Source organism: Vespula vulgaris, chromosome 5 (genome assembly GCF_905475345.1).
Source record: "Vespula vulgaris chromosome 5, iyVesVulg1.1, whole genome shotgun sequence".
Classification (NCBI taxonomy): domain Eukaryota; kingdom Metazoa; phylum Arthropoda; class Insecta; order Hymenoptera; family Vespidae; genus Vespula; species Vespula vulgaris.
The window spans coordinates 5,707,849-5,723,135 of record NC_066590.1 but is presented as its reverse complement, the minus strand read 5'-3'; the positions used below and the strand labels follow the sequence as shown (position 1 = coordinate 5,723,135).

The following is a 15,287-nucleotide window of genomic DNA, read 5'->3' as shown; positions in this document are numbered from 1 at the left end:
TTATTCTTGGTCGATTATCGAACCGATCGCGTTCCATTCGAAAACGAGGATTGTATGCGAAGAACAACGCCGGTAATGGTCGCAATAACGGACAGTTAAGAGAATGCAAAACGAGCTCATATTCAGTAATGAAACATCTTTTACTTTCATAACTCTCTCTCTCTTCCTCTTTCAAATTACAATATTATTCATTACGATATGATCTATATGACCGTTCGGTGTAATAACGTCTACGATGCATGATAAATGTGAGGTAGACTTCTTTTGTACTTTTTAATCAATCTATACGAGCGTGCACGTCATTGATATTATTAATGAATTATGTATACGTGTACGTGTAAATGAATGAATGAAATATTGATGAATTCAGAATATGAAAGCAACGATTATTATGCTTTTGCCTTTTCAATTGATACCTATCGATTTTTATTTTCGTATTAACGAGTATTCTTTTTTTTTCTTTTTTTTAAAGGAAATTAGCTGACACCTGATACTAACTTTAAATAATTTTTGCAGGGATCGATCAAAGAACGTAACAGCCGTGCATATCGGAAAATAGTGTATGTATTTCAATCACACCCTCGATCGTTTATAACCGATACGATCCACTCAACTCTGCACCGATGAATTACTTTTTTATCGCAGCTAAACTGTTCCCTGAGATTTATAGTAACCGATGCAATTTATCAAAAGAGTGAAACTTCAAAAGTTTCCGCGGGAAAATTACTTCCCATAGATGGAAAGGATCGTCTCGATCGACTTAATTGATGCGCCTTTAACTTTCTCTCCTTCTCTCTCTCTCTCTTTCTCTCGATATATTCCGCTTCGTTCTCGTAATCGTTAGAATCCTGGCAACGTTAAAACGAGTCACGCGTGTAACGCGAGCAATCGAGAGGCTTTTACTTAACTTAGTTTCTCTTTACGACAATTCATTTACTCGAGAGAAAATTAGAAATCGGCTAAAGAATCAAGACAGAAAGATTACTATATCTTTTCTATCTTTATACCTACACTATATCCTTTATTTCTCTTTTCCTCTCTCTCTCCCTCTTTCTCCTAAATATATATCATTTATTTAATAAATCAAAGTATTATATACGAATGGTCTCGATAATTATCTGCACGTACTTCCAATAATATTAATTTATAATTGAAAAAAAGATAAATGAACATGATTTATTTTCCCACCATAAAATTCATCTTTACGACAAATATAGTTACTTGCCATTACTGTATCTACCCTTAAAGCCATAAAAGAAAAATCCGATTTATTAATGCTACGCAGTGATGACTCTTTAAAAGACGAGAAAAAAGTTAAGCATCTTAACGTCTCGTCAGTATATTTTCCTTCTGAAGCATATTATAGTATCTCGAAAAAAAATGAAAAAAAAAGAAAAGACTCTATTATAAGAAACTACTCAAAAGTGAGAGAACAAACGAGAGAGAAAGAGGGGGGGGGGGGGGAAGGGAGAGAGAAGAAGAAGAAGCAGAGAAAGAATAAAAATAAAAAAAGAAAAAAGACGCAATAAGAATATGACAGAGAAACGGAATACTCTGCAGGAACCAAAGACCGTCTCTGTTTTTTCTCTCTCGATCTCGTCTTCGTTCTCGAAAAAGATGGGAAATAAAAGAGAAAGAAAAGGAAAGAGGGAAGACAAGAAATAAAAAAATAAAAAAAAAGAAAATAAAAGAACGAAAAGAAGAAGAAGAAGAAGAAAAAGAGAAGAGGAAGATGAGGTCCCGGCTAATGTCAAGATAAATGCGATTTCCTCGGACCGCCGGAACAAGCTGGAAGAGAAAAATATTGTTTGCTATGAAATCTAGGGCGCACATCCTGGATAGCATGCTGTTTGCGTGCTGGTACTACTCCTGGTGATGGTGATAGTAATGGTGATGGTGGTAGTGGTGTATGGAAACTGGTAGTATGCTTTCCAACATATTCCGATGCTTGTGTTCTACTACTACCGGAAACTATAAAGGGTGAGGTCAGATTCTAAGAGATAAAGGAACAGAGAAAGAGGGAGGGAGAAAGAGAAAGAGAGAAAGTTTCTCGCACGGTCCTTGTGCCAAATTTTCGGTCCAACTCGTCTAGCAGGGACTAATTAACTAGGTTGAGCTTACGGAATTATTGAATCTTCGGGGTAAATATCGGGGAAAGCTTTTGAGGGAATAAATTAGAAACAAAAGAAAAAGGAAAAAGAGGAAAAAAGAGAAAAGAAACTTATTTAGAAGAGAAAAAATTCGTCGTTACGTAAGTACTTTGCTTTCTCTCCTTTTTCCTTCCATTTTTTATTTTTTTGTTCCTCTCTTTCTATTCAATATTCGTGTTAAAACGAATCCCCACGAAAAGTCAATTTTTTTATTAAAAATTATGAGAGGGAAGGAAACAAAAATGATAGGATTTTATTGGAATATTGAAGAGCCTACGTAAAGAGATCACGAAATATATTCCTAGAGTATTCCGAATTATATATACGAAATATGCAGATAAAAGAAAAACACAGATAAAACGTATCGACATTTTTACTACCGTGTTCATTGAGTAGAATAAAATATAGAAAAAGAAAAGAAAAAAGGAAAACGGAATAAGAAACAAAAAATAAAATTATCTTCTCTCTGCTCGAAGCGACATTCGATTTCTTGCGCTCCCTCTTCCTCTCGCTTCTCCTCTACATAACGCCCACCCCCTTTCTACCCTTTAGGGATCCTTCTATCAGTTTTGTTTATTCTGGCGGACGGACTGTAAAATTTGAAAAAAATCGTGTCCTTTAATAAAACCGACAACGGTCGATTGGATATTGAATATTCATACAGGGAACGAAGTTTCAACACGACGCTAGATAGAACGCCTACGTTTAATTGCGCTTAAGTATGCACGTATAAAAAAAAATTATACATAGATTTACTTATAAATCCCACGAGTTAAGCGGGATATTTACTCATGAGTTTGTTTTCCTTTTGTTTTAATTAAACAACCATATCAAATAATTAAAAACATTCGCCATCGTTTCATCTCCCTCTCTTTTTTTTTTTTTTTCTACAATTACTCCTTTATTCAATACTTTTGTCGATTCATAAACCGTTCAACAGTCCCCGAAAATAGATCACGATTTTCTCATCCCTTTTTAAACGAAGAGACATCGTAATTAAATGAAAAAGGTGTAATCACAGCAGATGCTAATTAGTTCGCATATCAAAACGAATTCAGCTCCTCTCGTCGGTAGACTATCTCTCGTTATTCGTACATATCAAAGGTGACGCTTTTTATCTCGGCATACGTCGAACTTGCATTGTTAACTTCAAAGTAATACGCAAATTTTAATAAACGCATAATTTTCATAACTACCTATGAAAAAAAGAAAAGAGAAAAAGAGGAAGAGAGAGAAAAATAAAAATATGAAAACGTGATCGTGATGTTTTGTTTTGTTAATGTAAAAAAAAAGAACATAGAAAAACGCAACACACTAATCCCTAGCTAAAATTATCGCAGGAACAAAATCCATTTTTCATGGAACGATAATTTACGCGAGCTTAACGTCAAAAAGTTCTCTGTAATAAAAAACCATAGCCAAGCTTCAAAAAGTTCACCTTCCCTCGTTGATTCTGTTTGTTTGTGCACGTGTGTATACATTCTTTTTTTATTATTTAAAAACGTGCCAAATATAAAATAGTAAGTACCTACATAAAAATGTAAACGTAGATCTCAAGAGAAATCTGACCGTGATCGAACACAAAGGACACCAAGTGGGAAAACTCGATGGGACAACGTAGAAAAGGAAATAAAAATACAATTTATATTGATTTTTAATTTTTTTTTCTACGAAACTTTTTTTCTACGAGAACATGATCAAATGGAAAAAACAACTGAAGGAAAATTAAGGGAAATTAATTTTATAATAAGGATGAAAGTTTCATTTTTAACGTTTTACGCTTCTATAATTAAAAAGAAAATCATCAAATAAAAAAAAAGGAAAACTGTTTGAAATCCTACGAAGTCGAGTTCGTTCTTGAAAACGAGTTTATCAACTTTTTGTGTTTTCTATTGTAGACAATGTCACGACTTACCCTCTCTATGTGGCCACCGCTAACGATCTCCGGCGTGTTAACGCAGACCACCCTCTTCAGGCGTAGTTTATTAACGTGGAACGCCGAGCCATAACAGTACATCAACACCATTGTCGTTGGAAAGTAGAAACAGCAGCATGCGAGAATTCTAAAAAAAAGAAGACGAAGAAGAGGAAACAAGTAGAGAGAAGAAATACGTGACTCCTTATTCGTCGATGAAGCGATCAATGTTGATGATAAGAAAAATAGTAAAAGAAAGAAAGAGAGAGAAAGAGAGAGGAAGTCAAACTATTTGCAGACAAGAAAAAAAGACAATCAATATAATAAAAATCTAATTGAACCATAATAAATGATAAAGTTCATTAATCAAGTGAAGATAGAAAATAAGAATCTGGCTTAGATCAAAAAGATAAAAAGGATAGAAGTAAACAAACGGGACAAAATTAATGATCGTCACAGAAAATGAAATTTGTTAAAAAGCCTGTGTTTGAAAAAGAGAGAAAATATATTGAAGGGGAAATGGGAGGGGGAGAGGAAAAGACGAATAAAAAAACCAAAGAGAAAGAAAGAAGCGTCGTAGGAAGAACGTCGTAATCGGACGGTAATTGGCCCCAGCGGATGCCAGATGGAAGATGAAGGGAACGGTGAATAAGCAAGGCTCTTATTGACTTCTTTACATCCCTTTACAAATGCGATACCTAAGGGAGGCTCTAGCGAAGAAAGGATCACAGGCGAGAAGGCCGGAGCCATTGAAGTAGTAGCCACCCCTTGGGAGAACCAAAGCGCCGAAAATCGCCAAGCTTGCTATCCAAGTGGTCGACATCACTGCCACGCAACCCTGCCGCATGTAATACTGTGTCAACACACACACACACAAGAATCGTCACTCACACGTTTTATTAACAACGACGTTCTGTCATCTATGTTACATATACATAGATGCGTTAATAAGTACATTAATCTTATTTAAATTACGAGTTTATGCATATGTATAAAGATACTTACGTGTACAATGTATAGGTGTCACGTTTTAATCGTAAATAAGGAATATACATTTCTTCGACAAAATTGACATAGGTACATTAAGGATTAAAATGAAACACGTTCTATACGTATGTACATTTTGTGCAATATAATTTTAAATATACTATTTTTTCATATTTGTTAAGCATTCTCAGTAGTGAATACTTATGCACCATCTTCTCGAGACTCGAGACATTTTAAAATACTCGGTATTCAAAATACGACCGTACTCTTCGATTCTTTCGAATGGAAAAGGTATCATGGTTCCGCCTCTTACGAAGGTTTTGCGGTTAACCATCGTAAGTTTTCCCGACGAGTTACTTTTATCGTGGCGATAGATTTTACGAGCACGGATTCCTCGACGTGTTAAGTGTCTTCGAGATTACGACGATTGACTCTAGCCACCGCCTTTGGAAGGGTGCCCTCGTTCGAATGATAGCCGATATTTTTTGGGAACCTCCCGTGATTTCCGAACGTACGAGAACTTTTCTCCTCTCTTATCTTGCTTCTTCTCTCTTTCTTTCTTTTTCCTATTTTTTCCGACATGGTATCTCTTTTGCAAGATCTTCACTCATATGGATATACACAGGATGTGCCAACATTATTATACGTATTATTTGAGTAAAATAATTCTACGTCATTATTACTCTTATATCCTATTTTTATAACACACGTTCCTAGCTTCAATAAGATTTTTTTATTCTTAAAATTAATTCAAATATTTTCTTCTTTAATTAATATTTTGTTTAATTTTTTTATTAAATCTTATACAACTTAGTCTTTAAACGTATAGATGTCTCAAGAGAAAGACGCCATTGTAACCCGTGTAATTCAAAGTTGGCGAAGACAAAGGCTGCGTTACCGTGCGATTTTGTAGTTAATGCGGGACAGGTGCGAAGCAGAGTATTTCTTGATAAATGCGGGCTGAATGTAACGCAAACAAACGGAATGAAGAAAGGAAGGAAGGAAGGAAGGAAGGAAGGAAGGAAGTATCACACCGATATATTCTCTTCTCTGCGAAGGAACTCGAGGAACATTTCAAGACGTTTACATCTGTCTCTTTCTCTCACTGATGAACGTTCTTTTATCTCTTCGTATCAAAGACTCGAAAGAGATCCGATAAGTTTTCTTTCTTTCGTCTTTCACGTGAAAATTCAAATCGCTTTTGCAATTTCAATATTTGCTTTGGAATTGTTTTTTTTTTTCGGAAAAGATATTTATCTCATCGGTAAGTACTTTTCATTTCTATAAATTTTCACGACTTCTTTCTTTCCTTGCTCCTCGAATCTTCGTTGAGAGAAAGAGAAGGAAAGAGAAAGAGAGAGAGAGAGAGAAAGAAAAGAGAAAAAGAAAAATAAAGAAGTGATCGAGGCGATGATCGAATTTACCAGTGGCAAGGACCGTCGTTGCGCGATCGGAAGATAAAGGAAGAAGATTCGTGAGAGGTCCTAGAAAGTCCTACAATCGAAATAGAGGTGAGAGGCTTCTATTTCAGTAGGAAATGGAAAGGTCTGTGGTCGGAAAGACAGAGAAAGCGAATAAAAAAAAATAAATGAGAGAAAGAGAGATGGAGGATCAGTTGTAGAGAAAAAAAAAATAAAATGAAAAAAGCTATAAAAGAGAGTGAAACGAGGGAAGAGTCGAACTAGAAAGGCCGATCATTCGATAGGCGGAAAATTACGGAATGAATGGACGGCATGAGTCAGCGATTCGACGGAGTGTTCCTTTTGCGAACCCCTGCCTTTTATACACGGTGTACCATTCCTTCGTTTTTTCTTTCTTTTTATGCCCTTTCACCCTAACGAGCCGTGCGTTCCACGGCCAATCGATGTTCAATCACGACGATCTCGATGAACGATAGACGTACGTGATACGAACAATGATCATTTGTCAGTTCGCGATATGATAACTATTTCATCAGAGCTAGTTCTATTCTAATGATTCGATATTTGAATTCTATACGTCCGAGTGTTATAAAATCTGAATATCAGATTATGATTTTTCCTTGATTCTTCCTTATACTTTTTCTCTTCGAATGATTTTTATACTCGTTACCGTGAAACATAAATTTCGACGATGTCTTCGTTATCATATAATTATTATAAAATACAACGACGAAAAGGAGAAGAAAATATATTTCGGAAAAAAATTTTGATAACTAACGAAGACAAAGAAAAATTGTATATGAAGACTGTTGAAGAAAGCTGATAAATGTTCTTTATCGAAGATAAGAAGAAAGTTAAGTGAAACATCCGCAGCAATCTCCTGTTAACATTCCACGAAGGAATTTCCTGTAACAAGTGTTAGAAAAGACAATGTCGTTTTTGCGAAGTCTCTTTAACGATCATCGATCCTGGTTTCCGTGCACGGGACGACGGAAGTAGAGAAACCGCAATGAAAGAGGAATCAGGGTAGCCAAGTGGTAGGAACAACCCCCGATATTTTCTCAGCCCGTTGCTTCGAACTAGTTCGACTCATGTTGAACGGCGAATCAATTTGCCTGATACCACCACCGTCGACTCTACCTTTCTTTCCCTCTCTCCTATTTCCTCTCCCTCTTTCTCTCTCTCTCTCTTTCTCTCTCACTCTTTTCCTTTTTCTCTCGTTCTCGTCGCATATCGATTCTCGAGTTTCCCGATAATTCTTCGCACGAAACGTGTCTCGTCGTACTAAATTTTCACACGCTCGTTAGCAAAGCGTTCAAGTGTAAAATTAATACGCCATTACGAAATATTGCCAGACGTGGAAATGAGAAGAAAGAGAAAGAGAGAGAGAGAGAGGGAGGGAGGGAGGGGAGAGAGAGATGGAAAATGTAATTAAGCATTGGAATTGGACATACTTAAAGGAGAAAAAAAATGAAAATCTAAATGGACTACGAGTTGACCTGAGAATTCTCTGGCTCGACAATAAGTCTTTCAGGGTATCGTAACGTGAAAATTATTCGTGAGAAAAAGTGTAATTTACCTAGGAAAAGCGACATCGCGCCATCGTTACCATTAAATCGAATGGAATTACAAACTCCAAGAACGGCTGTATACCTAATTATTCATTTATGTTAATGTTGGATCGAAGCATAGATCCAAATAATGGATCTCTGAATACATTTCGAACGAGTCTTTGCACTTTTCGATATCGTTTAATACTTTTTCTTTTTTTTTCATTCTTCGATTGAGCATGCAAAGTGTAAATACTTTTTGTTTGCTCACAAAATATCTGCACGCTCCGTTTTCTTTTTTCTTCTTTTCTATTTCTAACGAGTAAGAAAATATACGTTTCCTAATAAAAAACGACTATTATTAGCACTAATTATCATTATCTCGAACTTCGTTCGTTCATCAAGCAATAGAAAAATGGTAAAAGAAAAAGAAAAATTGGAAATGCGAGCATTATTGTTTTCGAACGAGGGCCAACGAACCTTTTCTTACTCTTTCTCTCTCAAACGCGGGGAAAGGTAATTCCCTCGGTGAGGCGAACGAAAGGAAACGAGAAAAGTGATATTCCACACGGGGAGAGAAGAGTTCGAATTCTCGCGCGAGAAAAGAGGATTCGATGCGAGAGCTGGCTAAAGGGAAGAAAAGAAAAAAAAGAAAAAAGAAAAAGACATTAAAAAGGAAAAAATAAAAGAAAGAAGATAATAAAGAAAGAAAAAGAAAGAGAGAGAGAAAAAAAGGGAGTCGGTCGAAAAGCTAGGAAAACGAAAGAGTAAAAAAAAAGAAAGAAAGATAAAAAGGCTATAGAAAGAAGAGACCGATCTCGATTCTTCTTTTCTTTCTTTTTTTTTTCTTTACGCTTTCTTCTTCTTCTGTCCTTCGAGCTTGAAAATGGAAAGCACGATTACGAGAGGCGAGGAGTTTATGGGTGTAGAGGTAGGTAGATAGGTAGATATATCGTCATGTCACGAGAAAGCTCGATCTACGCTCGAGGCGATTGACGTGTCCCTTCCATTGTCGAACTCGTTCGTTCAATGCACCGGCGATTCCCCACCCTCGAAACTTGCGATTGATAACAACAAACTATTGACGAAACATTCGCGCTTCTTCCGCGCTTCTTCTTCGACGTTCTCTTTCACATTTCCAAAACGATCGATAAACGCGATAAAATCGGAATGACGATAACCGTTTCTGTACACGATAACTTTTCTTTTTTAAATGTACTCAATATCAATATTAAATCTTTACACTATAAAGTCATCGTACCATGTATATGCTTTCATTATTTTTCTTTAGAAATTCTGTGTTGAGTCTGACCTGGCACATCATTTATATTTACTAAAACGAATCGATAGATAACACTTTTGTTTAAAATTTGCTTTCAAAGTATGTGTGTATGTATGTGCATGTGTAAATGAATATATATCAAAATAAGAAAAAAATAAAATTGCAATTTAGCTCGAGAATAAACGAGGAAAATAATAGCAAAGAGTTAAGAAATATTTATTATATATTCTTTTCGATTTATTTTATATTACGAAGACTTGTTTTTCTTTAGTTTAACGCCATTTTTAATTATTTGGAGAAAATTGCTTTTCTACGAAGAAATAAGGATTACTTTCTAAGGATGGATCTCTTAGATACATAGAAAAACAAGTTGAAAGAAAGAGAGATTCGGCAAGGCGAGAACTATGTCGGTTGGCACCAAAATTTCCTGGTTGTTCCCGTAAAATCGTTACGAATTCGTGGATTATTGCCAAGTGTCGGCCGAATGAATAATAGTCTTCCTGCGCGTTCTCTTCATTAGCAATGCGTAACTACGATAAAAAATAAAAAAAAAAAATAAGAGAAACAAAAAAGTAATTCTACGGCTATCTTTGTAACATCGCATTGTTTTTCGACACCTTCAATTTCCAAAGTGGCGTAATTCGTGTTGTAATCAATCATGTTTCACAATTAAACGCTCAATGTAACGAAGCTGAAAGGAAAATAAAGAGAAAAAGCGAATGTTCGCGGTAATCTAATCTCACGAGCCATAAATTTTCAGTGTAGGAAACGAAGACGTCCGTGGATGAATTAAGGTCTCACCTTTTTAGAAGAATGCCTGTGATAACGATGAGGGTGCAGCATGCATACGTAACGGTCGATTGCCATGCAGACTAGTATGACCGCACTTTGTTGGGTCAGAGCGCCTCTGAGAAGTGCCTGAAATTAAACATTCATCTTGAAAGAGTACTAACGATCTTCTTGTCGATTTATAATAATTAGATCAACACGTGTTCTTTTCTACTTTAACCATTTTCCTTGGAATTACTTCAAAATTTATCAAAATTTCAAACTCGTAAATTTTTATAATTTTTTTTTTATTTTTTTTATCATAATGTTACGAAGAAAAAGCTGATATCTTCTTATAAAAGTTACTTGCAATATATAAATTAAAAATAAATGTAAACTTAAATTAAGTGGTAAAAACGAGCAGCCATTAGATTTAAAATATTTTTTGTTCCGCACGAGACTTTCTCATTAATAAAAAAGATCAAATTGTATGAATGAAAGGTATATAAGAGTAACGACATACATTCCGCACGCGCGTAAAACCATCATGACGTGTTACACACAAATCTGCTGATAGGCACACACTGCGGTTAGCCGCGAGTCCCTCAACGCGCTGGGATAATTTCGCGTTTCGTGATACGAAATCCGTACGAGAATTGTTATTTCACGTCGGAGATTCACATACCTATATATGTGTTCCATATGAATGTGTGTATCATATACATATCAGATTTGTGGTTCGATAATCCGATTAATATCGATGTGCCACTCTAATAAGTACCTTCACAACAACATGGATTATCCATCTCTCTTCCTTTTACTTTAACATATATAATATATCTTATTAAACAATTCTTACTAATTTTCTATTAAGTACATTAATTAAATTCCTCATCTTATTTATCTATTTTACTTATGCATCTATTTTTATTTAAATATAAAAATAGTTTCTATTTAATATAAAAGTTTCATGTTGGATTCGATTAATGTTAACTTTAAAATTTATTGAACCTTTCTCTCTTCCTCTCTCTCTCTCTCTCTCTCGCTCTCTCTTTATCATTCAAAATTCCATGTATATATAAAACTGTAAGCGATAACACGTGAAATAATAATTTATTTTCTCTCACACTGCGTCCATAGTATATACGTAAAACGTCGATCCAATTAATTAGAAATAATCAAGATGGATAATTTTCTACTATGCAATCACGAGGAGACATTTATCGACTTCATCGGTTGAATTTCGATGGTGTAATTAAACAACGTACAAGCAACGAAGAGAAATGGTATGTTCGAATAGACGACTGTTCTTGTCCAAGTGTTTCGTGTCCCCATCGATTTATATCTCGAACACGTTTCGCTAATTTGAATTGTAAATAACAATTAGTAGAATATCCTTACATATACAGCGTCGAATTCTTCAGCAAAATAGCAAAGATAAGATAACTGAAAATGATCGTCGAAATTCATGATTTATCGAAATGCAGACGTATTTTTTTTCCACGAATATTAGTTAGGTTGCCTCACACGATTTTCGACGAGTTCACATTTTTCATTCTCACACGTTTCGGCAAACACCAATTCGTTGTTCAAACATATCTACGCACATACATACGTTATGAACGAAACAAGCTGTCAGAATAGGCGAACCGGGCGGATTGTGCTGTGGCATTACGTTGGCTTTTCCGTGCAATTGAAATCTAGTACCGCAATCGTCGTACAGTTGCAAACGAAACTATGAATTATAAAATATTATCTACGGACGATCTCCGAATTGTACCTTGAATTAGTATTTTCTCCTTCGAAATGTCCTTCTTCCTTTTTCGTCGAACAGTTTTCTTTTTCGAAAGCACGAGTAATAGAAAAATAAAAATATTATAAAAAATGAAATATAGAAAAAAGTAAAACGTTATCAAAAATAAAATGTAGAGAAAAATAACGTAGAGAAAATTAAATTTGTACGAACTAATCTCTAAAAGGTATTAGCAAGATTCCTACGATGTATACAGTAAACTTATCGATCAATGAACGCGTGTAAAAGTCGCTCAGTAGGTCATGAATGTTTACATTGTTCTATTACGCGTATACATAGGTATGTGTACGACATATGTACGCATATACACGTCTTGTTATGTTTCTCAATGATTACAATTTTTTTCTTTGTAATGACCTTCTTGTCTATGACTCATATAACCTGCCTGTATAGATCTAATATAAAATATTTTTCATATTTTATATATTACATATTTCATAATATAAATTATATTATATATATATAATAAATTATACATCATATAATATAAATGCAATACTGCGTACGTAAGTACGTACAGTATAGTATTCTTAACAAAAAAGATATTATAATCTACAAGCATGTCGTTTTAACAAGAATCTTTCGAATTTTAAGTCGTCGTTCAGCTTTGATCCACTTCTTTAATCTTTGGACGTAACATTCCATCTGCTTTTTGTCCTCTTCTGTAGAATATATACGTAAAGGAAGCAATATTCAAGTCATCCATCTCAAAGACGAAGCAACGCGTAAGGAAAATTGAAGGAAGGCGAAACATTCAAAAAATTTCTATTATAATTTCATTTTCTACCTAGTCGCACTCTCTCTGTGTCGCGTTGAAAATTCGTACCGCTCGTTCCTCTCCGTCGTCGAGACGACTACACGTTATTACGAATTATACTTGATGCGGATTGCTCGAAATGACGTTCTTCTGGCACGCACTTTAAATAATTACATCCTCGTATAAAAGCACGCAAAATGGTACGTGGTTATGGCGAACGGAAAGAAAGCTTTGAGTTGTGTCGACGTGTTAAAAAAAAAAGGAGAACAGAGAAGTATAGAAAAGAAAATAGAGGAAAATGAAAAACATTAAATTAACGTAGGAAATAATATATAAATGTATTAAATATAATATGAACGAAATAATTATTAAGTAAAATCAGTTAAATATTATCAATATACAATTCCATTACCTGACTTATTATACGATGTCCGGACAGATCAAGCTCTCAATGTCGTATGAAAGAAGGCATTGACCGAAGAGGCGAGGAGCAAAGAGAGGACAGATAAAGGTCGATCCTAGCGACGCCTATCGACCGAATCTATTACTCTAACTACCACTTCTCAATTTTATATATAACCCGCTTTTATTTAAATGTTCTCGGAAACTTACAAGTTTTCTAGTTTCATAAAATTTTTAAAATTTTTGGAACTTACATATTTACGAGCGGATCGAATATGAAACGAAGGAAAATATACACGTACATATGTATAGAAGGGAGAAATGAAAAATGCGTTAAAGTGTCAAGTCGGCCTGTTTTATGCGAACAATAGCGAGTATATGTACATACATAGGTATATAGTCTGACCGATGATAAAGTATGAAACATCGATTAAACTCGTTGGTATTCTGCCAAAAGTTTTCGGTAAAAAAAAAAGAAAAAAGAGAAAAGAAAAATAACAAAAAAAAGAAAAGAAAAGGAATGAAAAAAATAAATTTGAAAGATGTACGACTTGTACGAACAATAAACGCTTGTACGAGTGATAACGATTGAGACTCGTCTTAGATACATAATTTTGCATATTTCACCAGATTTCGTTATTTTCTCAAAACTTCGATAAGCTCATCCCGACTATTTCAAGATTCCTCGCTCTAAAACATTGAAAAGCTACCTCCACGTTTTCTCACCCACTTTCTTTTATCTTTCAAAGATTTAAAATCGACTTCAAAAGCTGCTTTCACCTTTTATACATAAAATATAATAATCGGCCTTCCAACGGGCCACTTCTTCCACCTCTTTTTTTACCCTTTCTCTTTTGCATTCAAAGTACGCTCGGTTTAAAGAATCAAAGTATGCACATGGAATATAATCTAGGACTAACCTTTGGAAAAAGGGTGCAGAAGGAAAGGGGGTAAAAAAAGATGAAGAAGAGAAGGACGACATTTTGATTCGATAAATCGCTAACTTCAATGTTTCCATAAAGTGACTAGCAAGAAGAGGTGGCGATGGTGGAGAGAGGTAGGGGAAGGGCGAGAATACGTTTAAGAGATGGTTACCATGACGACCGTTGGCGTTCGGCCAGGAAAAAGGTCTGATAATCTGAAGGAGCCAGGATCGGCAGGATGGCCTCGTTTCTAGCCATCCTCGAGACACCCTGAGGGACCTTAACCGAATATTTTCACCGCAAACGAATTTAGTACTTACTCGTGTTCGCCTTCGGGCCCTTTTGCAAACTTTCGATTTTCTATAAGGATCGAACCGATCAGTAAGAAGATTTTAATGAACGATCAATCTAAACGATCAAAGTATTTCTTTATAAGAAAATAACTAGAGAATCGTTCCTTACTCGTCGCTCGGATTTTTTCTTTTTTTTTTGTCAGAAGATTCTTTCTCGAAAATGGATAAAAAATGATGATGGTCTCTTTTTGAAATCGAATAAAAGAATGTGTAACGCGCTCTTGAAGAAGTATATTTCCCGAAAACGATTTCGCTCGGAGATAAAAGGACATAACGAGACGATCTGGAAAACTCTAGGTAGACTTTTCAGACTTCCCTTTTTCTCTCGATCTTCTCCCCACTTACCAACCTGCCCACCTTGACTCCTCCTTCAACTTCGTCGATCTTCTTCTCTACGATTGCTCTTGGCTACTGAAAACCGAGAAAGAAAAAGAGAACAAGAAACTTATGATGAAATATCAACGGCGTATCATCGGCATTGTAATCTCTATAGTTCCTTCTTTTAGATTTTATTCGAATTTATTTGCTTCACTTTCTGATAAATAAAAGTGGAAGAAAGAGGGAAAAAGAGAAAGAAAAAGGAGGGGAATGAGAGAGAGAGAGAGAGAGAGAGAGAGAGAGAGAGAGAGAGAGAAATTACTACCGTGCAACTATATTTACGTTAATATACTTTTATGAATTTTATAAAATGCCATGAAAGAGGAAGCGAATTTTGGTGAGTACCTACACATAAAGCATGTAGAAAAAGTTTCGTCGGTCAAAATTTATGTTTACGGGGATCTTAATGAGCATGTAATTTTCTCGTTCTCTTTTCCTCTTACTCTTTCTCACGCGCACTCTCTTCGAAAACGTCGTTATTTTACATCGAATCCGCTTAGGAGCACTCAAAGTCGCGCTAACGAGCAAACGAGTTTCGAACTTATACGAGGATCGATAAGTAAAAGAGCGAAAAAATAAAGGAAAGAA

The 15,287-nt window shown here is 35.3% G+C and overlaps 1 protein-coding gene across 14 annotated transcripts in view; it reads right to left on the bottom strand.

Annotated features, from left to right (window-relative positions):
* Positions 1 to 15,287, bottom strand: part of LOC127063916 (trace amine-associated receptor 9) — a 61,244-nt gene that overhangs the window by 13,338 nt on the left and 32,619 nt on the right. For 13 of the 14 annotated variants that reach the window (XR_007781530.1, XM_050994230.1, XM_050994231.1 and 10 more), the window contains 3 exons: positions 10,107 to 10,223; positions 4,764 to 4,918; positions 4,066 to 4,213 (listed from right to left, as the gene is read on the bottom strand). Coding sequence is in view for 13 of the 14 variants with exons in the window: in XM_050994230.1 (XP_050850187.1) it covers positions 4,066 to 4,213; positions 4,764 to 4,918; positions 10,107 to 10,223 (420 nt within the window). In the remaining variant the exon portion in view is untranslated. The remainder of the gene's footprint in view (positions 1 to 4,065; positions 4,214 to 4,763; positions 4,919 to 10,106; positions 10,224 to 15,287) is intronic. The other variant, XM_050994235.1, reaches the window with a different exon arrangement.